General features: G+C 37.4%; 1 protein-coding gene and 1 non-coding gene across 2 annotated transcripts in view; one reads left to right on the forward strand and one right to left on the reverse strand.

Annotated features, from left to right (window-relative positions):
* ITGA2 (integrin subunit alpha 2) overlaps positions 1–22,860 on the forward strand; it is a 104,872-nt gene that overhangs the window by 57,417 nt on the left and 24,595 nt on the right. Inside the window, exons 8-17 of the mRNA XM_065905628.1 lie at positions 3,212–3,362; positions 3,649–3,814; positions 5,906–5,982; positions 8,961–9,099; positions 9,950–10,095; positions 11,561–11,704; positions 13,504–13,707; positions 14,423–14,559; positions 16,112–16,251; positions 21,013–21,164. Of these exons, the coding sequence (XP_065761700.1) occupies positions 3,212–3,362; positions 3,649–3,814; positions 5,906–5,982; positions 8,961–9,099; positions 9,950–10,095; positions 11,561–11,704; positions 13,504–13,707; positions 14,423–14,559; positions 16,112–16,251; positions 21,013–21,164 (1,456 nt within the window). The remainder of the gene's footprint in view (positions 1–3,211; positions 3,363–3,648; positions 3,815–5,905; positions 5,983–8,960; positions 9,100–9,949; positions 10,096–11,560; positions 11,705–13,503; positions 13,708–14,422; positions 14,560–16,111; positions 16,252–21,012; positions 21,165–22,860) is intronic.
* Positions 4,608–4,679, reverse strand: TRNAS-GGA (transfer RNA serine (anticodon GGA)). The gene has a single exon. It is a non-coding gene; the product is annotated as a tRNA-Ser (tRNA).

Below are 22,860 nucleotides of genomic sequence, written 5' to 3' on the forward strand. Positions count from 1 at the left end.
CCTAAACTGGCCCTGTGCTTTTCCCTTCCCCTCCTGGTGACTCTGCCATTTTGATTTGCCTTTTCCCCTCGTTATTCAGACTGTAAACTTAATGGGTTTTTTAATTCTTTCTACTCCTCTTTAGGTCACATATCTGGCCAGTCACCACATCTTGTCCTTTCTATTTCTGAATTTCCTGTAATATCTGTCCTTTCTTTTTTCAGTACATTCTGTGTTCTAGTTGCTGCTTCTGTCAACTGCTGACTCTCCCCATATGTCTCAAGAGTAGATTCCCTACAAGAGAAGATATGATTGGTTTGGCTCATTTTTTTTGTGTCCCCATTAAGCTGTGCTTTGGAGTCCAGCTACCTCATCGGCTGCTGGCCGACAGCTATCTTGCAAAGTACCCTTCTTGGTTCAGTAAAGCAGGCTGAGGGGAGGACTAAGATGACGTAGAAAAATGGCCTCCTAGGAGTTAGAAACAGTAAAAAGCCTTTATTTTTAGAAGGGAATGTGGGTGTGGCATTTTTCCCTGGAAAGAGCCTAGGGGCCTGGCAAGCTTCTTTCTTAGGGAGAATAGGCACTTTCTGAGAAAATGGGACTCATGTGGCTTTTATGATCTTTTCAAAACTTTTTCTCCTTGTCATCCCTCTCTCACCATTATTTTCCAAGCTAACAGGAGTCTTTCCATTGTGAGGAGAACCACCTAACTTTATACTCATTCATTCCAGAATTTAATTACATCTAATTCTTTTTCTCTTTCTTGATCTGTTTCTTTACAACACCAAATAGAATTCTGATACTCCTTCAGTGAATGTTTCCATTTTCTATTGATCTAATTTGATTTGGTGCCTGAAGTTACAATTTATTGTTCCAAGCCCTGCAGATAATCATGAGGTTCCCAGGTGACGCTAGTGGTATAGAACCCACCTGCCCATGCAGGAGATATAAGAGACTTGGGTTCAATCCCTGGGTCGGGAAGATCCTCTGGAGAAGGGAATGGCAACCCACTCCAGTTTTCTTGCCTAGAGAATCCCATGGACAGAGGAGCCCATGGAGAGGCAACATTCCATAGGGTTGCAAAGAGTCGGACTTGGCCAAAGCAACTTAACACACACAGGTCATCAAAACTAAATGAGGCATAGTTTCTACCCTCGGCCAACTTATAATCAGACATGAGCTCTACTATATGTCATAAAGAGTATAATTCACTTAAAAAATTATTTGATGTGAGTATAAGAATTCAAATTTGGTTGAGAAATAGGAACTATTTTTCAATATTTCTATATTCTGCTATATAGAATACAGAAAAGCTTTAGGAAATAAACTGATATTCTCAGTTTTAAACAAGTTGAATTAAAGAACTCCATACACTTTCAGGTGAAAATATTCAGTGCATTGAATACACAAACTTGAAGATGGGAGGGATGAATGGAAGCAAATATAGACCTTAAATTCTCATCATGTAAATGGTGGTGGTAAACCTATATGATGACACCAGAAAAAATGTGCAACAAGACAATCCAATAGACAAGAAAAAAAATTATTGGACACCTGGCTAACCAAAAGCTGAATCCCTGCTCGTTGAATCAAAACAAATTTCAGCTGATGACCAGTTTAAGTCTAAGAAAATGAAACAACCAAAGGACTATGAGAAAACTTGGCTGATGAAAGATAAAAGTCTTATAGATAAGGCCCTTTTAAAATGACCTGTCAAATATAAAAGACACAGACACAAAAAGTAACGGATTTGATTATGCAAAAATGTAAAATTTCTGCACAGTATTAATATCACTAAAATTTTAAAAATGATTAATGAGCTGAAAAAGTTATTTACAACATATATGACAAAGGGTAATTTTCTTTATAAACAAATTTTACTGATCTGGAAAATGATGAAAAACAAAAATGAGCAAATGTAAAGAAAAATCAAGAGTTCGTGATAAAAGAAATATAAATGGCTAATAAACATAAAATACTCATCATTCTTCATAGTTAAAAAGTACATAATAAAACAGCAATAATATATTTCTCACTTATAAAAGTATCCCAGATTAAAAGTTAATTGTCCTCATTGTTAGAGAAAGGAGATGGGGAAAATTGCATTCTTGTACACTCATGGCAGTATAAATTGGAAGAAGTTTGAAGAACAATTTAGTACTATATTTATCAAAATTTGGAATGTGTAAATCCTTTGTCCAAATAATTTCAGTGCCAATGTTTTATGCTACTGATGCATTTGAAAAAGTATGCCAAGATATATACACAAGGACATTCATTATAGCATTATTTGTATAACCAAAAATGGCCTAAATGCATAATAATGGGGAGTTGATTAAATAAACTATGGTTCCTCAAAGCAATGAAATATTACATAGCCATTAAAAAAGGAGAGTTCTAAACTAGTGATTACCAGTGGAGTGGTGGGGGTGCAATATAAAGGTGGGGGAGTGGGAGGCACAAATTATTGGGTATAAGACAGGTTCAGGGATGTAATACAACAAGGAGAATATAGTCAATATTTTATAATAACTGTAAATGGAAACTTACCTCTAAAATTGTATAAAATGAGCATTTTTAAATGAAAATTTAGAAATCAATTAAACACAAAAAGGAGAGTTCTATATGTGCTGATCTCCATCAAAATGAAAAACCACTGTATAGATTATGTCCCCATATAAAAGTTTAAGGAGTAAATTTTGCATATATGCTCTATATGCAACATTTTCTAGAAGGAAACAAACTGATAATAGTGACCTTTGAAACAGTGGCTTGATGTAAAATTTTTGTTTTATAGCTTTCCAAATGCTTTAGATTTCTTTTACCACATGTATTTATTACTTTTAAAAATGCAACTTGTTATTGGAAAAATGCAGAGCCAATGAGTAAAATTTATGACAAAAATGAATTATCTTTGCTCTGTTGGTTAGTATTAATAAGTTTAATTTTCTTAGCGGAGGATAATTCTAAGGATTCCTGATGTGAATACACATACCCACACACTCTGAAAACCATGGGAGCTATTTTTAATGCCAAGTGAGATTTACATTCTTGTATGTGTTTCTACAAACTGCAAATATAATATAGTTAAAATGTCACCAGAACTGATAGATCAATTCTAAGTCGCAATAGGTTATATTCAAAGAAGTCAGTTTCATAGTTACTTTTCTAACCAGAGGTCCATGTATTAACTTTATCCATCGATAGTGAGTTTTTATTTTATCTGCCTCAGAGATACCGCTTATTCAACGGCTGCTGGTGGACGACCAGGCGCTACCAAAGTTATGGTGGTTGTAACTGATGGTGAATCCCATGATGGTTCAAAGTTGAAAGCTGTGATTGATCAGTGTAACAAAGACAATATACTGAGGTTTGGCATAGCAGTAAGTGGCTTTTCTTTTTACTGGTCTTACAGTTCATAGGGAAATATTCCTTTAAGACTATACTTTCTAATTGCCTGCTCATAGCTTCATATAAAAGAATATTTTTACTCTACCTCAGCATCTTGCTGACTTTGAGTCCTGCCAACCAAGAGGATATGGAAGTATTGCTTGTTTTACTTCTCCAAAAGGCCTATTGTGTTAAAAAAAAAAAATAGTCTAGAAAATATTAACAGGAAAAGTGAAGAACAGCACTGATGGCCGTCTCCTCTCTTCCTCTGTTTTCAAGGTTCTTGGGTACTTAAACAGAAATGCTCTGGATACTAAAAATTTAATAAAAGAAATTAAAGCAATTGCCAGTATTCCAACAGAAAGACACTTTTTCAATGTCTCTGATGAAGCTGATCTACTAGAAAAGGCTGGGACAATAGGAGAACAAATTTTCAGCATTGAAGGTAAAAGAACTTCTCAGAATTTTCTTTCAAAAACTTTTTTCAAGGATACAAACTTATGGTTACCAGCATATAAGGGGAACAGAAGGGATAAATTGGGGGATCGGGACTAACATATACACACTACTGTCTATAAAATAGACAATAAAGACCTACTGTATAGCACAGGGAACTCTACTCAATACTCTATAATAGCCTATATGGGAAAAGAATCTAAAAAAGAGTACATATCTATATAATTAAATCACTTCATTGTATAGCAGAAACTAACATGACATTATAATCAACTATACTCCAATAAAAATTTAAAAAATAAAAAATAAAGTAAAATGTTCTTTAAAAACCTTAAAAAATTCTTTATTACCACATGCTCTTTTAATTAATTGGCTTCCCTTGTGGCTCAGCTGGTAAAGAATCCGCCTGCAATAGGGGAGACCTGGGTTCGATCCCTTGGTTGGGAAGATCCCCTGGAGAAGGGAAAGGCTACTCACTCCAGTATTCTGGCCTGGAGAATTCCATGGACTGTATAGTCCATGGGGTCGCAAAGAGTCGGATACAACCGAGCAACTTTCACTTCACATATACCTTATACAAAGAGAACTCATAAATAGCATCAATAAGAAAAATAAAGAATGATGAATACATAGCTTATAAAGTAAAGTAAGTAAAGCAAAGTTGCTCAGTCATGTCCGACTCTTTGCGACTCCATGGACTGTAGCCTACCAGGCTCCTCAGTCCATGGAATTTTCCAGGCAAGAGTACTGGAGTGGGTTGCCATTTCCTTCTCCAGGGGATCTTCCCAACCCAGGGGTCGAACCTGGGTCTCCCGCATTCCAGGCAGATGCTTTACCATCTGAGCCACCAGGGAAGCCCCATACAAATGGTCAATAAACAAAGGAAAATGTTCCCAATTTTTAGTTATTTTAAAATTTAAATTAAATCAATGTTTCTTTGTGCCTAAAAGACAACAAAGATTAGTAAATGTTTAATCTTAGGGAAATTATGGATAAGCACAGAAGCTCATACACTATTGATAAGATTATAAATTGTATAATCTTTGGGAGCAGCAATGTACTACCATCTTTTATAATCATAAATAGTTTTACCTTTTTATACTGCTTCCATAATTTACACTGAAATTCTTAAATTTGTTTGTAGTAAGTGTATACTTTCTAGGTTAGAAAAATACAGTGAAGATTTATAATAGTTCAGATTTTGAGGAAACATTTACCAGATATATAATAATTTACTTCTGTGGCTGGGGAGGTCTAGTCACTGTAGAAATATCATGTTTAAGACCTCACTGTAAGGAGGACTAGAAAACAATTCCCAGTTGGTAAAAAGTCCCACCTGACCCAAATCCTAGTTCCTGATGGCTAACCCAAATAACTCTCAGCAATGGAGTGAATATTTTATTGAGCATCTGCTCTGATCAAAGGGATTGCATAGATTAAGTATTAATCCTTAGTCAAATCTTTATCTCCTGATAGATTAAGTATTAATCCCTATAGTCAAATCTTTATCTCCTGATTATCCATGGGAAGCATCTATCCAAACATTTTTATTCTTCTCTACATTAATGTGACAGTCCACAAACTTTCCTTTTTGCTAAGATTAGTGAAATGTAACCACTTTGGCTGCCCTATATGGAAAAAGAGTTCTAAATGAGTCTTAGGGTGCTAGTGTCAGAGGTAAGCACATATGCAGAACTTGGACCAACCTCCAAATTGGTAACATTCCTACTCAATCTTGAATTCTGGTTCCTGAAGCCAAATCCAAATATCTGTCAACACAGTCCTCACCACAGATCAATTGCCTGGCTCCTCTAACTATATCTGAGATATATGTGCATTTATTAGCACCAGTATTTAAAAACTAAAAATTCACTTAGGTCTTTAGCAAGTAACAATCATTTTAAAAAAGAAAAGATAATCATGTCAGTTTTCATCTTACCTCATCCCCTATGTTGAGTGTTTCTTGATGTCAGGAATTTCATAGTATCCCAATAAATACATTAATGCACAGTCAAGATTAATGCCAACTTCAGATACTATCGGTAACAGTGATATAATTTTTGAAACTGCTATTTCCCAGGTACAGTTCAAGGAGGAGACAACTTCCAAATGGAAATGTCACAAGTGGGATTCAGCGCGGAATACTCCCCTCAAAATGTGTGTATATCAGATAACTTCCAGGCATGCTGTCATTTGCCTTGACACTTCTGGACCCAGTAGCCTTGTCCTGAAATGGGAAAAACAGCCATCTAGTGATCAGCAGTTCTCACTCCTAGTCACGGTCATTTAGATTCTTTGTGCTGCTGGCTTATCATCTAAAGAACAGAGGTTAATAATGCCTTCCCTACCCTATTTTACAGGGATTTTTTTAATGGAAAAAAATGATAATATACAAGAAAGCCTTTGAGTGCTCCAGGGGACAGGCAGTATATTAACTCAAGGTATTATTACTGTAGGAATTTTCTCTATATCATTCAACTGCTGGAAAAGTTTGTTTAAAACACAAACTCTTATTATTACTGTCATGGTTGAATTCTGAGTTATTTGAATATCTGTTTTTTAACAGCAAAGACAGAAAAATAATTGAAAAAGTAAGGAGTTAGGGAAAGAGTGAGATGGGACATCTTAGCTGAGGGAAGTCCATTCTTTCTCGGAGACATCCATCTCACAGGTCTCTGATTCTAATCCTACTCAGGATATGAGTGCAACAGTAGCAAAAGAAAAAGAGGCAAAGGTAACCCTGGGAAATACTCATGGAACAGGATTTGACTGGCTGAATAAAGGGCCAGGGTCAGTTTTTTTGTTTGTTTGTTGGTTTGTAGAATAAAAGGTGCTATCATTTTCTGGATCGCCAATCGTTAAGAGATGCTCCTAAAAGTTATGGTCTCTCCCTCAGAAAAAATGTCAGTGAACCCACACAAAGAATTTTTCACACAATTTCCTGAAATTTTGTATAGTCCCTGAAGTCCCTTCCTGCACCCAGATTTCAGAGTCCAGGATTTATGACAATCATTCACATAATTTCATGGTCTCTTGTCTTCAGAATGGGACACATTTATTTCCCTATTTTTTTTTAATGGCTTCATATTTTCCATTCCAAAATCATACCTTGAAAACCATAATGGAGAAGAATATGGAAAATAATGTCTATATAATGGGATCACTTTGCTGTACAGCAGAAATTAATATTTGTAATAGTTGTAAGTCAACTATACTTCAAAAAAATACATTTTAAACAATAACAGCAAAACCCCAAAGTTGTATCTCTGATATTTTCTAAGATCAAAAACTTGTAAATAAGGACTTCCCTGATGGTCCGGTGGTTAAGAATACTCCTTGCAATGCAGAGGACATGAGTTCAATCCCTGATCAGGGAACTAAGATCTCACTTGTCCTGGAGCAACTAAGCCCACCCACCACAACTAGAGAGCCCGAATGCCACAGCTAGAGAGTCTGCGTGCAGCAGCCAAAGATCTAGTCACAACTCAACCTAACACAGCCAAATAAATAAAATAATTAACTAATTAGTTAATCAGTTGATTAATTAATTTTTTAAAAAATTTAAAAACAAGTCCCATCCTGACCATCTGCTTCCTGCGATGACTTATAGCTTTGAATATTCAGATTGGGTTTTGAGCCAATCCCGAGTGGCCTGTCCTCTTTGGGCCTCCCCACTGGTGCTGACCAATGGCTGTTTTTCTTCCCATAGATGAAATATCATATCTTCAATTGCTTTCTGTAGCTGTGCCATTCACAAATAGATGGGATAGGAGAGAGAGGAACGTTTGAGAAGGAGTTAAGAAGAAAGAGGGAAGGGACTTCTCTGGTGGTCCAGTGGTTAAGAATTTGCCTTCCAGTGCAGGGGATGTGGGTTCAATCCCTGGTTGAGGAACTTAGACCACACATGCCACAGGGCAGCTAAGCCTGTGCAACACAACTAGCGAGAACCACACACTACAATGAAGACCCAGCACCGCCAAAAAATAAATAAAGTGTTTAAAAGGAGAAAGAGGAAGGAAGTTGAAGATAAATCAGGTCAGAAGAGGGCCACCACATGGGTCTGGGGGAATAGTGCCCACCTCTCTTCCTCTGGCAGCAGCACTTCCTGTTTCTTGAGCGTGTCTCATAGCCCGAGCTCTTCTTAGGAACACGTTAGGCCAGAGGCTCCCTTCTTGACTCCTTTCTAAAGGCTTACAACTGTTTAGCATTTGCAGATGTGCACCTTTGCATGGAAATTGGAAGATGGCTATGTGCCCCTTCTGTACTGTAGTACAGATTTATCTTTAAAATGTGTTGTACTAAACAAAGCCCAAAGTAATATAGCCCATGGGAAGGCTTCTTTTCCAGCACAAAATGTATCAAAACAATTTGGAGATATATCAACATACAATCTGTTAAAAGACCAAAATTCAGCTGAGTGAATCTGAAGATCTAATTGGCTTTATTCAGTGATTCATGGGATTCTCTCATAACTCAGTTGGTAAAGAATCTGCCTGCAATGCTGGAGACCTAGGTTTGATACCTAGGTCGGGAAGATCCCCTGGAGAAGGAAATGGCAACCCACTCCAGTATTCTTGCCTAGAGAATCCCATGGACAAAGGAGCCTGGCAGTCTACAGTCCATGGGGTTGTAAGAGACGTACATGACTTAGCAGCTAAACCACCACCATGATTCATGAATTGGGCAGCATTTCATTAAGCAAACAGAAAGATGCTCTAAGGGGCTGTAGAAAATGGAAGACTTTTATGGGCAGAAGGGGAAATGGTCAGATTGTTTCAGGCACAGTCACTTTCACATAGGGGACAGAAGGGGTCTCTCAGGTGATTACCTCACTAGTGCTGACCAGGGAATTCCAAAGTGACATTTAAGATGACCTTCCTGGGAGAGGTTGAAGTTGCAGTTAGGTTAGGTGTGATCTGCAGTTAGGTTAGGTGATGATGTAGACTTGGCAGATGTGATTCCATTTTTGACCTGTTGCCTCTCTTTTGTAAGCAATTCATGTATATTTTGCTTCATCATGCTTAGTTTTTTTTTTTTCTTCTTTGAATTTAGACCATTTGTTTTGATGTTTTGCCCACCCGGCACTCTTCTGCCTTATAGGTGATTTAAGGCTTCTCGTTTTTCAATTATTGTAGAATATTCTGATGCTGGGTGCAGTGGGAGCTTACGACTGGAGTGGGACTGTGGTCCAGAAGACACCTCATGGACATCTGATCTTTTCTAAACAAGCATTTGAACAAATTCTGCAAGACAGAAATCACAGTTCATATTTAGGTAAGACCTGCCAGCACTTGACTCAGCACATTTAAGTTGCTTCCTTTAAACTAGTCTCTTGTTGAATTTCAGGATCAGTTCAGCAAAGCACTTGAGCTGTCATCTAATTACACATATTTCAGCTGCCTCTTTGCCAGTCAGGCCTTAGCCCATAACTACTTAATGAAACACTGCATGTTTGACTCGTTAATCTCTTCTGGTTGTTCCAGCAGTTGTTAATCCTGGGACATGACTGTGTTTCTCCAAAATAGAAATAGTATGTAAAAGTCAAAACCATAAGTGGTAGTCTTACCAATGTTTTTGTTCATGTAATAGGTAGTCACCAATTTTGAGCACCTACTATGGGGCAGTCCCTGAGTTGGCTATTCTATCTACATAATATTTAAATACTTCCAACTATCCTCATTTTACCTTTCCAAAGAGGTTAATTACTTGCTCAAAGATAAAAAACTTAACAAGTGGCAAGTCCAAACTTTGAACCGGAGACTGACTCCAAAGCCTATATGTTCTTCCCACTGTGCAAATTTCCACCTTTTAAATTCATTTAGTTATTCATTCTCAAATATTTGTTGAGTGTCAGGTTCATAAGGAGCTGGTGAGATCAATGCAGAATCTAGGGTCAGCTTTATGGGGACAATTTCCACCTCCACAGGGCAGAGTTCCCGGCCAAAGCGCACAAGCAGTTCATCTTAGAAAAAGAAAGAGGATGTGACCTTCATGTTATACTCAGGAGCACGAGCAGCCATGTGTCACACTAACAAAAGGAACCTCTGATCATCTCTGCTAGCTTCACAGGCTTATCTGGCCAAGATATTCAACAGTACCTCCTCTGTAACCCCTTCTCTCCTAGGTTACTCTGTGGCTTCAATTTCTACTGGGAACAGTGTCCACTTTGTTGCTGGTGCTCCTCGAGCAAATTATACTGGCCAGATAGTGCTATACAGTGTTAATGAGAATGGCAATGTCACAGTTATTCAATCTCACAGAGGTGACCAGGTAAATTTCGTTGTTTAAGCAGGTGAAATTAATTTCATGGACAGCCGGGACTTGTGGGAAGGGAGGAGTTAGTAGAAATGGAAACTAACATTTATTGAGTGCCCACCCTGTAGCTGCCTCTGTGGTTTGTGTTTACTTGAATATTCCTCAAATATTCACAACAATACTGAGATCTACCATCCCCTGTTGACTAACTGCTGAGAGTTTAACTACCTAAGGCTACATAGCTTTCATGGGGTTGAGTTGTCATTAAAGCCCAATGATGACAGACACCTAACCACTGCTTTGTAGGCAAGCTCCAACAGGAACCGACGATCTGGAGAAGGAACGAGTAGACAAAGGAAGCAGTATCGCATTAGACTGAGCTACATCTGGGCCTGTAAAGGTGTCCCGTGGCTCTGACACTTCTAAATGTCAAAAAGGTGGACATTTCTAAAAGTAAAGCAGCTCTCTTCTCTGTCGCTTTCTTCTGATGTGTGGAAGTTTGGTAGTGAGGACAGGTGATGCCTCCCAGTCATGGTCCACGGGAACAAAAGCCAGCCTATAGAGTCCTCTTTTCTTGCTATGTAGTTTTGACTCCTGATCTTAGCACATATTTTAAATGCACATCACTGTACTCCAATGACCAACAGAAAATTTTCTTCCTTAAATCAGAGAAACTGATTATCTACAGATTTCCCTTCTCTGGGATTAAATCTGATTCACTGTCTATATGGATTTTCCTGGAGGAAGAAGATCTGAGTCTTTGACTTTCTTGACCACAAATCCACTGTGGTCATACAATTTCCTCCTCTTTAGTATTTTAAAGTTTATGTCTTCCCTGGTGGCTCAGACGGTAAAGAATCCTCCTGCGATGTGGGAGACCTGAGTTCTATCTTTGGGTCAGGAAAATCCCCTGGAGAAGGGGATGGCAACCCACTCCAGTATTTTTGCCTGGAGAATCCCATGGACAGGGGAGTCTGATGGGCTACAGTCCATGGGGTTGGACATGACTGAGTGACTAACACTTTCACTTTCACTTTCTATTATGTTTTATCACAGAAGTCCTGTTATTTGTTCAACCTCCCTCTTCCCTGCCAGCCTTTGTCTATAACATCTCATAAAGCTTCTAAGTGTCCCCTAAGTGTGGTCTTTTACCCACCAGCATAAGAAATACCTGGAGTGCTTACTTAAAATACTGTTTTCTTGATTGCCCAATAGACATTGCATCAGAATCTATGCAAATGGCTCTTGGGAATCTGTATTTTACAGGTGCTTTTTTGGTGATTTTTGTGCACCCTAAGTGCTAAGAAGCAAGTGTTAGATTGTGACACAAACAGAGAGAAGGGGTGATGTTATCTATCTTTATGTTCCTAGCACCTTACAGGCAACAGATACTCAATTTTTGCTTGTTGAATGAGTAAATAAGTTTAGTGTAATACTAAGAGTAGAAGAATCCTAGTGTTGATATGCTTTATTCCTCCAGATTGGCTCCTATTTCGGTAGTGTGCTGTGTGCAGTTGATGTGAATAAGGACACCATTACAGATGTGCTCTTGGTAGGTGCGCCAATGTACATGAATGACCTAAAGAAAGAAGAAGGAAGAGTCTACCTGTTTACTATCACAAAGGTAAAAAAAGAATTATTAAACTGATTTCCTTTGATTTGCTTTAGTATTGATAAATAAAAGTGAATCTTCATTTTTACAGATTAAAGAATGTTTATTATTGAATAAAAGTATGGCTTGTATTTCATTTTAAGGATGTCACGATTAAGTTACAGTTTTAAAAATCACATTGAAAAGCATAACCTAGACCTTAATGTATAATGTCCTGCCATCTTCCACAGGTCTTTGAATACATATTTTCTTTACAAATAAAGCTGTTTTTTTAAATACATACACACATGCATATACATCTGTGTATTTCCCAAATATCTCATTCAATTATTCTTCTTTGCTATAAAGATATAACAATAACAAGGCAAAGCTTCTTTGTTGACATTTTACAATGGTAAGGACAAATTGTACCAGGCACTTTAGAAATAGCCATATAATCCTGTACGATTTCTACAGTAGTTTGTCAGAAAATTCCATTGCTTGGTGTAACATTTATGTATATATCCAAATCTTGAGAATTCCAGTTCTTGCACATAGAACTGAGCATACTCTAACATGGAAAAGCCTAGTTTTTCCAACTTATAGACTTAAATGTCTAAATCCATGCACACAATTATAGTTAGCTTAGTGAAACCTGAAAAGAAAACTAAAATTAAAGGCACAGATTGACACAGAAGATTAGATGGCTAGATAAGGAAAGGATGGAAAAAGAGAAGCTGATATTAATGTAGTAAATGTTATATTTAACTGTTGCAATATTTTGTCCTACCTTATTTATTTAAATTAATATAACAACAACAAAATATAACAAACAACAACAAAAATAACAGTTAGCCCTTAAACAGAAGCAATTAAAACAATTTTAAAGCATATAAAGAAAGTGTAATTAAGTATTTAATAAGGGAAGAGCATATCTACTAGTTTGAAAATTTAACAAATCCCCAACTTCTTAAATGTTTCTTGCTAGTCAGATATTCTGAACATTATTAATTGCTAAAGGTGAAATGATCTTCCAGTATTTTACCAGACTCAGTAATAAATTAATTTCTGTAAGATTATTATAGAGGAGAAAGAATCAAAACAGACTCAGTTTCATGGTTGAAGAGCATTGCTTTCTTATGAAGTCATGAAATAGTTCCATTCTTGATTTCAAAATCTGCAAAAAAAAAAAAAAAAAAAAAAAAAAGAGCCCACAATTGTATCTTTTACAGGAAAATGTCTTTTCTTTGGCAGAAATATTCAGTGTTTTATATAATGGAATATTAACAGTCTTATCTTTCACTTTCTATAGCATTATAATTATGCCACTGTTGTTCAATAGCTTTTAAGTAAAAGACTACATTAAGATATTGTGTTTTATTTGTTTCTACCTTAATTTTATTATAGAGTTTAGTAGATTTTTACCAGAAATTTTTTAACTCAAAAAATTTTGGAAACAGATGAGTGAAGATCCTAATATTAAGGGGAAAAAAGACAAAGAAATGGACACTCTTATGTAGGTTGTGCAGCCAGCCTACATAAAAGAATTGCTTCTTTTCACCTTGGTTTACGAGCAGATAGCCTATGACCTTATTTTCAGTATGGCACAGTGATTCGTTTGTACATAGGTAGGTATGTAGATAGATAGATTCTTTTTCATATTCTTTTCCTTTTTAGGTAACTAAAACTATTGAATATAATTCCTTGTGCCATACAATACGTTCTTGGTTATTTATTTTATACCTATATTTATCCTACTATAAATATATAGTAGTATATATTTATTAATGTAAGGTTGGCTTTAATTGTCCCCCTTTTTCCCTCTTTGCAAGGGCATTTTGAATTGGCACCAATTTCTGGAAGGCCCCAAGGGTCTTGAAAATGCTCGATTTGGTTCAGCAATTGCAGCTGTTTCAGACATCAACATGGATGGCTTTAATGACGTGATTGTTGGTTCACCTTTGGAAAATCAGAACTCTGGAGCTGTGTACATCTACAACGGTCATGAGGGCATGATTCGCTTGAGGTATTCTCAGGTAATCCATAGTTTTATGGTAGTTTGTTTACATGTGAGAGAGTTACACTGTGTTAGAGCTAAAGAGTATTATGTGGACCATCCAGTGCATCCCTCTTGCTTTATAACCTAATTCACTTATTCATCAGATGCTTAGTGAACCTCTGATGTGTGTCAAGCCCTGTCTAGACTCTGGGAATATTGTAAAGAACAGGACGGTCAAAACTGTGCTTTGTATGGATCTTTCATTCTTGTGAAGGAGACAGAGGGAAAGAAGATAAGTAAGAAAAGTATTCCAGAGAATAGTAAATGATAAGGAATTTTTAAAAAACTAAAATACGGAATAAACTTTCAGGGCTAGGAGGTATCAAGTATTTGAGTGAGTGACCAAGAAAGCCTCACTCAGAAGCAGCTTTCGAGTAAAGATCTGAAGGAAATGAGCTAGGAGAGGCATCAGGACCCAAACCTGCATCAGTTCCTTCTCCGGTTTGCTGATCTCTCACTGCTTTGTGCTGGCTTGTTATTTTATGTGAGAGATTCATGCTGTTTGCTTTGATGAAAATGTGGTTGCAAGAATAATAATCAGATCAGATGAGCTATGAAAAATCAATGGAGTTCTGTGGAGAATAAAACAATCTGAGAAATGGCCATGGAAAGAATATACCAGGGCAATGTAGATGCTTTTTTCTGTTTCAGTTGTCACGAGTTATAATTTCATCTCAAACTTGCTCTTTTAGAAAATCTTGGGGTCCGACAGAGCCTTTAGTAGTCACCTCCAGTACTTTGGGAGATCCCTGGATGGCTATGGAGATTTAAATGGGGATTCCATCACTGATGTGTCCGTGGGGGCCTTTGGACAGGTCGTTCAGCTCTGGTGAGTCATTGAGAGCCAGACACAAACTAGTTAACGAACACATGGCCTGCTAAGTAGAGCAGATTGCTTTGCTAGTATTGTGAAAATGTCACAGGCATTATATAACACTCTAAGACATTTGTATGTCATAGTTTGCATAGAGGAAGGAGTATGTTTTTCCTGGTAGGAAAAAAAAAATACTTGCTTAACATTAGAACCAAGTCTCTCTCCTCTTTAAAATGAACAGAAAAAGTGTATTGAAAAGATAAAGCTCTTGAAATGGTATTAAGGATATTTCTGATTATTATCTTCTTATTACCTCAACTTATAGAAAAGAATTCTCATGAGAATGCTCTAAAAATACTGAATACCAAGGCCACACAAGTGAAGTACAACTTCTCATGTGGTTAAAAGGTATCTTTTACAATTATTAGTCATAAACAAGAAGCCATTATGTAGGTTTAGCTGACCTCTCATTGACCTCAGGAGGAGTTGAAGAGCAGGGGGAAACAATAAGGGATTCAAGAGCCAAGTGAGTAAGGGTAAAAATAAATATATTGGGCTGGTGAAGGAAAGGAACCAGAAAGAAACTGAGAATTCTGTCAGGAGTCTCCAAGAAAATATAGTTCAGCTATCCATTCATGTCTGTTGAAAAATATGCTTTAAATGTCCAAGTATGTGAAGAACAGAAAGAAATTGGGTATTGAGTAAATCACACTCTGAATTCAATGAAACTGTTTACAATATCTCACTTGTGCTTTTAAAGGATGAAATGCATTGTTTTTTGTGCATCATTTTTCTTTCAGCGCACAACAGGCAGGTTGTTAGTTTCTCCACCAGAGATTGAACCTGTGCCCCTTGAAGTGGAAGCACGGAGCCTTAACCACTGGACCACCAGAGAAGTTCCTTAGTGCGGAGGTCCCCAACCACTAGTCCATGTTAGAAAGCAGGCCACACAGCAGGAGGTGAGCAGATGAGGCTTCATCTGCCGCTCCGTTACTGGTGTGAACCATCTCCCTCCCCTCTGCAGTCCATGAAAAAATTGTTTTCCACGAAACCAGTTCCTGCTGCCAAAAAAGTTGGGGACCACTGCCTTAGTGCATCATTTTAATGAAATCTTCATGTGGAAGAAATAAAACTCAAATGTAATATTTAAGGCTTTGAAAAAAAAGAAAATATATTTACTGAATAAAATCAGTTAAGAGTAGCATTAGAAAAATACAAGGTGTGATGACATAATTATATGGCTGCTTTGGAAACAGTTTTGTAAGAAATCATACCTTTCAGTGAACTTCCCCCTGTGGCCACCTTGATAGGCCTCATGCGTGGTAGGCCATATACTTCCTATACTGTGACATTCCCTTTTAAGATAGCCATGATGGCCAAACTTTTTTCTTTGAAGGTGAGTTTGATTCATCTAAAAGGTCAAGATACAAGGAGTCAAATCCATTTTTTGAGGGGAGCAGTTAAGCTAGGTTAATGCTGTTTTGTGGTCACATTCCTACAAGGTGCTAAGACTAGTTTTTCTGGGTAGCTTCCTGAGAATAATTTTTTTTAAACATTGGTCTTTCAGGTCACAGAGCATTGCTGATGTATCTGTAGATGCTTCATTCACACCAAAAAAAATCACTTTGCTCAACAAAAATGCTGAAATAAAACTTAAACTCTGCTTCAGTGCTAAGTTTAGACCTACTAATCAAAACAATCAAGTGGGTGAGTAAACATGAAATTATCTGCACAAGAGATAGGTTTGCTTATAGAGTTTCAATCCTGATTTAAACTATGCTTGGGATGTGGAAACCAAACGAAACAAGGGTCTTGCAGACACTTGAATTGCCATATATTTGAGGTGCCTAAGAATGGTTAATTAGGTGTGGAAGGTGTTTTAGACCTTCCTCTGTCATCCTTAGAAGGTCACATTCTGCTGCAGAAAGTCATGAAATCAGTGACATAGCTGTGGCCTCTTCCAGTCTATCCTTTAAGTTTCTCTTACCCATACCTTCCTAACAGAAAACCATGGGCACATGCAAATTACACTGAACTTGAGTCCATATTAGATGAGTCCACTGTGAGTTGGCTATGCCATAATAGAGTGTGTTCAGTATGAGGATAAAATATTTCTATTCTTGAAAATTTAAGAAGCATGAAATAATGAGAAAGAAAGTATAAAACAATGTATAATCTGTGCCCAGTGTTTTACATTTTCTAAATAATCCATTATGTGAACCGAGAACTTTCAGATGTATCAACTGGATTTAGAAAAGGCAGAGGAACTAGAGGTCAAATTGCCAACATCTGTTGGATCATAGAGAAAGCAAGGGAATTCCAGAAAAGCATCTACTTCTGCTTCATTGACTACACTGAAGCCTTTGACTGTGTGGATTACAACAAACTGGAAAATTCTTAAAGAGATGGGAATACCAGACCACCTTACCTGCCTCCTGTAAAACCTGTATGCAGGTCAAGAAGCAACGGTTAGAATCTTACATGGAACAACTCACTGGTTCAAAATTGGGAAAGGAGTATGTCAAGGCTGTATATTGTCACCCTGCTTATTTAACTTCTATGCAGAGTACATCATGTGGAAGGCCAAGTTGGAAGAATCACAAGCTGGAATCAAGATTGTAGGGAGAAATATCAACAACTTCAAATATGCAAATAATACCACTTTAATGGCAAAAAACAAAGAGGAACCTAAAGAGCCTCTTGATGAAGGTGAAAGAGGAGAGTGAAAAAGCTAGCTTGAAACTCAACATTCAAACAATGAAGATCATGGCATCTGGTCCCATCACTTCATGGCAAATAGATGGGGAAACAGTGGAAGATTTTATTTTCTTGGGCTCCAAAATCACTGCAGATGGTGACTACAGCCATGAAATTAAAAGATGCCTGCTCCTTGGAAGAAAAGCTATGACCAACCTAGACAGCATATTAAAAAGCAGACATGTCACTTTGCCAACAAAGATCCATATAGTCAAAGCTGTGGCTTTCCCAGTAGTCATGTACAGATGTGAGAGTTGGACCATAATGAAGACTGAGCACCAAAGAATTGATGCTTTTGAACTGTGATGCTGAGGAAGACTCAATGGACATGAGTTTGAGCAATCTCAGGGAGATAGCAAAGGATAGAGAAACCTGGTGTGCAACAGTCATGAGGTTGCAAAGAGTTGGACATGACTTAGTGACTGAACAATAACAACAAATAATCCAGTGAAGTGAGGGAAAGTTTGAGAGTAAGGAAGACTGTGGGCAATCTCTGGATTGGTCCAGTTGTCTTTGGCAGCCTGGCTGAGGTCCTACATGTCCCTGAAGTCTTTCTAACCACTGCATCTCACCTCCATCTCTCCTGCTCCAATTATCTCAGTTCCTTCGATATGTAACCATTGATTTTTAGCACTTAATCCAATACTACTTTCTTTCATTTGCTGCTGTTTCGTGGGTCCTCATCCTTTTCATCAGATTTTTTAAAATTGAAGTGTAGTTGAATTACAGTGTTGTGTTATTTACTGTTGTATAGCAAAGTGACTCAGTTATGCATACATACCCTCTCCGTCAGATTTTGGCTCTAATTTTCAGAAACCTGTAGTTCCTTGTTATTCAGTCATTCAGTCATGTCTGAGTGTTTGCAACCTGATGGACTGCAACACGCCAGGCCTCCCTGTCTTTCACCAACTCCCGGAGCTTGCTCAAACTCATGTCCATTGAGTCAATGATACCATCCAACCATCTCGCCCTCTGTTGTCCCCTTCTCCTCCTGCTTTCAATCTTTCCCAGCATCAAAGTCTTCCCTAATAAGTCGACTCTTTGCTTCAGGTGGCTAAAGTATTGGAGTTTCAGCTTCAGCATCAGTCCTTTTAGTGAATATTCGGGGTTGATTTCTGTTAGGATTGACTACAGCTATTTTATTAGGTGGTGAACAAATTAACTTAAAGGGTAAAAATATAGAGGCAAGTTGTCACGATTTATAGAAGAAATAAGAAGGCTAGGAACACAAAGTTATATTAATGTCTTGACATGCCTTCCATGGTTCCTATTTTTCATATTCATCTGGCATTTTTCCTCTCAAGTGTTCAAACACTGACCCAGCTCTGAGGAGCACTTTTCACACACCTGCCTTTTAGCACATTCATCTGAGTAGCCATGAAAGTTGAGTTGGAAACCATTACTGTCTAAACATGAAATGCCAGATGGAATGTACAGCATGGTGATTTTTGTTAATAATACTGTATTGTATACAGTTATAAGAGACTAGATTTTAAAAGTTCTCACCACATACAAGAAATTGTAACTTTGTGAAGTGATGGGTATGTTAACTCACCTTTTTGTGGTAATTGTTTTGCAATGTATAAAATCACTATGTTGTATGCTTTAAACTTACACAATGTTATATGTCGATGATATCTTAATGAAGCTGGGGGAATAAAACATTAAATATAAAAAGTTAATTTGGAAAATCTATTCGTTGGCAGAAATGACAGGTAGGTAACCTCTGCTGTCCTGGAAGCATGGGTTTGTCTCAAGCTTCTTCTCCCAATTTTTGATTGTACTCCACCTCTTCTGTTACCACACACTTGAAAGGCGTTTTCTGCTTTCAGAGAATTTTATTCCCTCCCACCTGTTGTCTAGGGTCTCTCACCATTGAATACCTTTCCCTTTGAATCCTCTTCTTGATGCCTTAGGTCCACATGGTCATGATCATTCGTCACTTACTTGCCTGGCAATAATAGTGTGTAAGACAGAAATCCCATCTCTGTGACTTTGAAAAGTCAATTTACAAAGCATATGACTTCTATTATTTATTGCTTCAGATTCACACTCCAGTTGGAAATTAATAACATAAAAAGGATTATCATATTGCCTATATAACTATGTATTATTTTGGAAAAAATGAAATATTGTCATTCCACATGTACTAACTTTGTCCTAGCTACCACCTCTTCCCTGCCATTACTTTTCCTTTGTGTTATTTTCACTACTTATTTGTAGTTCTTGATTCCTTTGTATTTTATCTTTGTTAACCTCATGACGTATTCAGAGCAAGAAAAATTATACATCACTTCTAGTAGGTATTTGAAAGGTCACATATAGAATGCTTTTGGAAGGATAGTTAACCTTTAAACTCTTGGTTGAGTTCAGTTGCTCAGTCGTGTCTGATTCTTTGCGACCCCATGGACTGCAGCATGACAGGCCTCCCTATTCATCACCAACTCCCGGAGTTTACTCAAACTCATGTCCATTGAGTTGGTGATGGCATCCAACCATCTCTGTCGTTCCCTTCCCCTCCTGCCTTCAATCTTTCCCAGCATCAAGGTCTTTTCCACTGAGTCAATTCTTCACATCAGGTGGCCAAAGTATTGGAGTTTCATCTTCAGCATCAGTCCTTCCAATGAATATTCAGGACTCAATTCCTTTAGGATGGACTGGTTGGATCTCTTTGCAGTCAAAGGGACTCACAAGAGTCTTCTCCAATACCACAGTTCAAAAACATCAACTCTTTGAAATAATAAGACAGAATAATCCCAAGTAATGCAGTTGATGCTACTAATAGTATCAGATCTTCTCAGTGTTGGATGGGTAGCCAACAGATTTTATTGAAAATTCTGATAGTTGGACATTAGCTACTGACATCAGTTTTTATCACATATGTTTCTCATTTCCATTTCCCTAAGTTAGTATTATTATCTCTGTTTTATAGATGAAGAAATGGAGGTTCTAGGAGATTAAGAAAATTGCCTAAAGCTTGTCAATGATGAGATTAAGATTCAAAACAAGTCTGTCCAATTCAACACTTGTTATTGCAGTGTAACATGACTTCCCCCAAGTAAGCTTTTGGAGTATGCAAGGCACTGTACATTTCGTCTTAGAGTATCTGATTTAATCCTCAAATAACAGTGAATCCTCTAAACTGCATAGAAATAGTAGGAACATGGGGTCTGGTTTCAAATTTACTCAAACTTTACTTGTGACCATGCCCTAGCTGTGTGAGCTGAGGTGAATTATTTTGAAAAACAGAATAATGTTTTGTTAATTATCTGAAAAATAGGATAATATCCATGTTCCAGGTTTATTGTAAAACTTACATAACATATAAGAATGTGTTCAATTGTAGGCCCTCAATAATAATTCCTTTCCTTTTCATGTCACCATGTTATGGACGATGAAATTGTTATTTGGGGAAATAATTTGACCAACTTCATTCAGTAGATTTCCTTGTGGCAAGTCTACTTTTCCTTCCACTGCGTCAAATCACATTTCTTTGAATCGCATTTCTTTGTATCCACAGTCAACGTACATCATATCAGAGCTCCACTTATAAATATCACAGGCTAGCCATGGTTCACAGTCCATCAAAAGGAAGACTGGCTTTTGTTTTCTTGTAGTCAGAGATTTAACCCAGTAAGACACGATAAAACAGGAATGCTTTTTCCTTAAAAATGTACTTGTAATGACACTTCTTTATGATTTTTATTATAGCCATTGTGTATAACATCACAATTGATGAAGACCAGTTTTCATCCAGAGTGATGTCCAGGGGGTTATTTAAGGAAAATAATGAAAGGTGCTTGCAGAAGACCATGATAGTAAGTCAAGCGCAGCGCTGTTCTGAGTACATCATCCACATACAGGTGAGCCTCAGAGTCATCTCTTTCGCATCCTTTTTAAAGACTAATGAATGGTGAAAGCCTGAATTGGAGGCTTATGAGCGAGAAGAACCCTTGCTCTTCTAATTAGTGCTTTTTTTTGGTCTATGAATAGGAGTATATTTCCTTTACAGTAATCTATATGGTTAGTTGCATTAAGTTTTACTTGGGATGGCAAGTAAAAGGGCTAAAAATAAGATTCTTCAAGAAATCAAAGACAGTGCTTTCTTAAATGTTTAATAGGAAGAACTTTTAGTTGACAATAAATTTTATATTGACATTTTCATATCAGGAGAATATTTATTTATTTTTAAATTATTGAAAAGAATAACTCTAATTTCCCTTTTCATTTCTGGATTTAAATCGATATAGGTGAAGGATGGTAGATTATGAGGTAAAAATTCTTTGCTCTAATCTTATGCCCTAATTACTACAGTTCACATGGATTTTGAAATTCTCCAAAGTAGAAAAAGTGCTTCTCAGAAGAAAATTTCTAAAAAAGCTTATCTTATAAATTATATGAGTATTTCCCCCCAAAAGCCAGGTTATGGTATTTAAAGTATAATTTATTCAGGAAACTATTTTTATAAGAGCTATTTAAGAACTTTTCCTAGAATGTGGTTCTCAAAGTTTAAGATACATAAGAATTGCCAAAGAAACTTTTATAAGATCTGTATGCTGGAAGCACCCCCCCACCACCAGAAATTCCCTTCTGATCCAGTGACTATGTCTAAGGGGCATCCCCAGACATTTCTCAAGTAGATGGATGATACAGAAATCACATCTCAAGAAGTGCTAAGAGTTGAAGAACAAAGAGTTGGATGAACTAAAATCAGTTGAGTAATTTATTGTTCGAGTTGAAGATTCCTTCTTTGTGAAGGCCTGGACTTTTTTGTTGATAATGTGCCAGTTATACAGCTTCTTTAAAGGAATAAAAGCCAGCTTCCATTCTCTCTTATCCTTGTGCTAAGTGGTGGGTCAAATTAAACATGTAATCCATTGTGGGGGAAGTAAGACAGCCAGGATGTGATGTATGTATGTATATATATAAACTGGAGAAAGAAATGGCAACCCACCCCAGTATTCTCGCCTGGAGAATTCCATGAACAGCAGAGCCTGGCAGGCTACAGTTCATGAAGTCACGGAGTCAGACATGTCTGAGTGACCAAACTACTACATGTGTATAAACACATCTCCTATTCTCCCCCATGTGTACTTGTGAAGTTTTTACAAGGTGTATATTATTGTGGTCAGCTGGGAGGTATTGTTCCAGGTAACACCGTATTTGCTATCAACACCAAAGTCCATCCTATGTGCCAGCCCTGCAGCTGAGGACACATTTCCTTGTAGTCAGGAAGTCACTGCCCCCATCCCCCACCCCCTGTCCAAAGGGCTCAAGACAGAAGTCCTGTTGAGATAAAGATATCACTCCTAAAAAAAGGAAAATTTGATTTTTAGTGCTTACCAATGTACAGGCATTCTTCTTTCTTGAAGAAGAATGCTAGATGGTGTCTGCAGCCCTGATTTGGCATTATTTTCATTGTTCAATAGACGGGAAAACCTCAAAAACTAGAAGCAGCCCAGGCCTCTTGGAGCGTTGCAAATCCTCCACCATCTTTTCTAGAGACAAAGAGGAACTCTCCTACTTACAGCTGGACAGAGTTGGTTTTAACGCCTGCTG

The sequence above is a fragment of the Muntiacus reevesi genome, chromosome 14 (assembly GCF_963930625.1).
Source record: "Muntiacus reevesi chromosome 14, mMunRee1.1, whole genome shotgun sequence".
NCBI classification, from domain to species: Eukaryota; Metazoa; Chordata; class Mammalia; order Artiodactyla; family Cervidae; genus Muntiacus; species Muntiacus reevesi.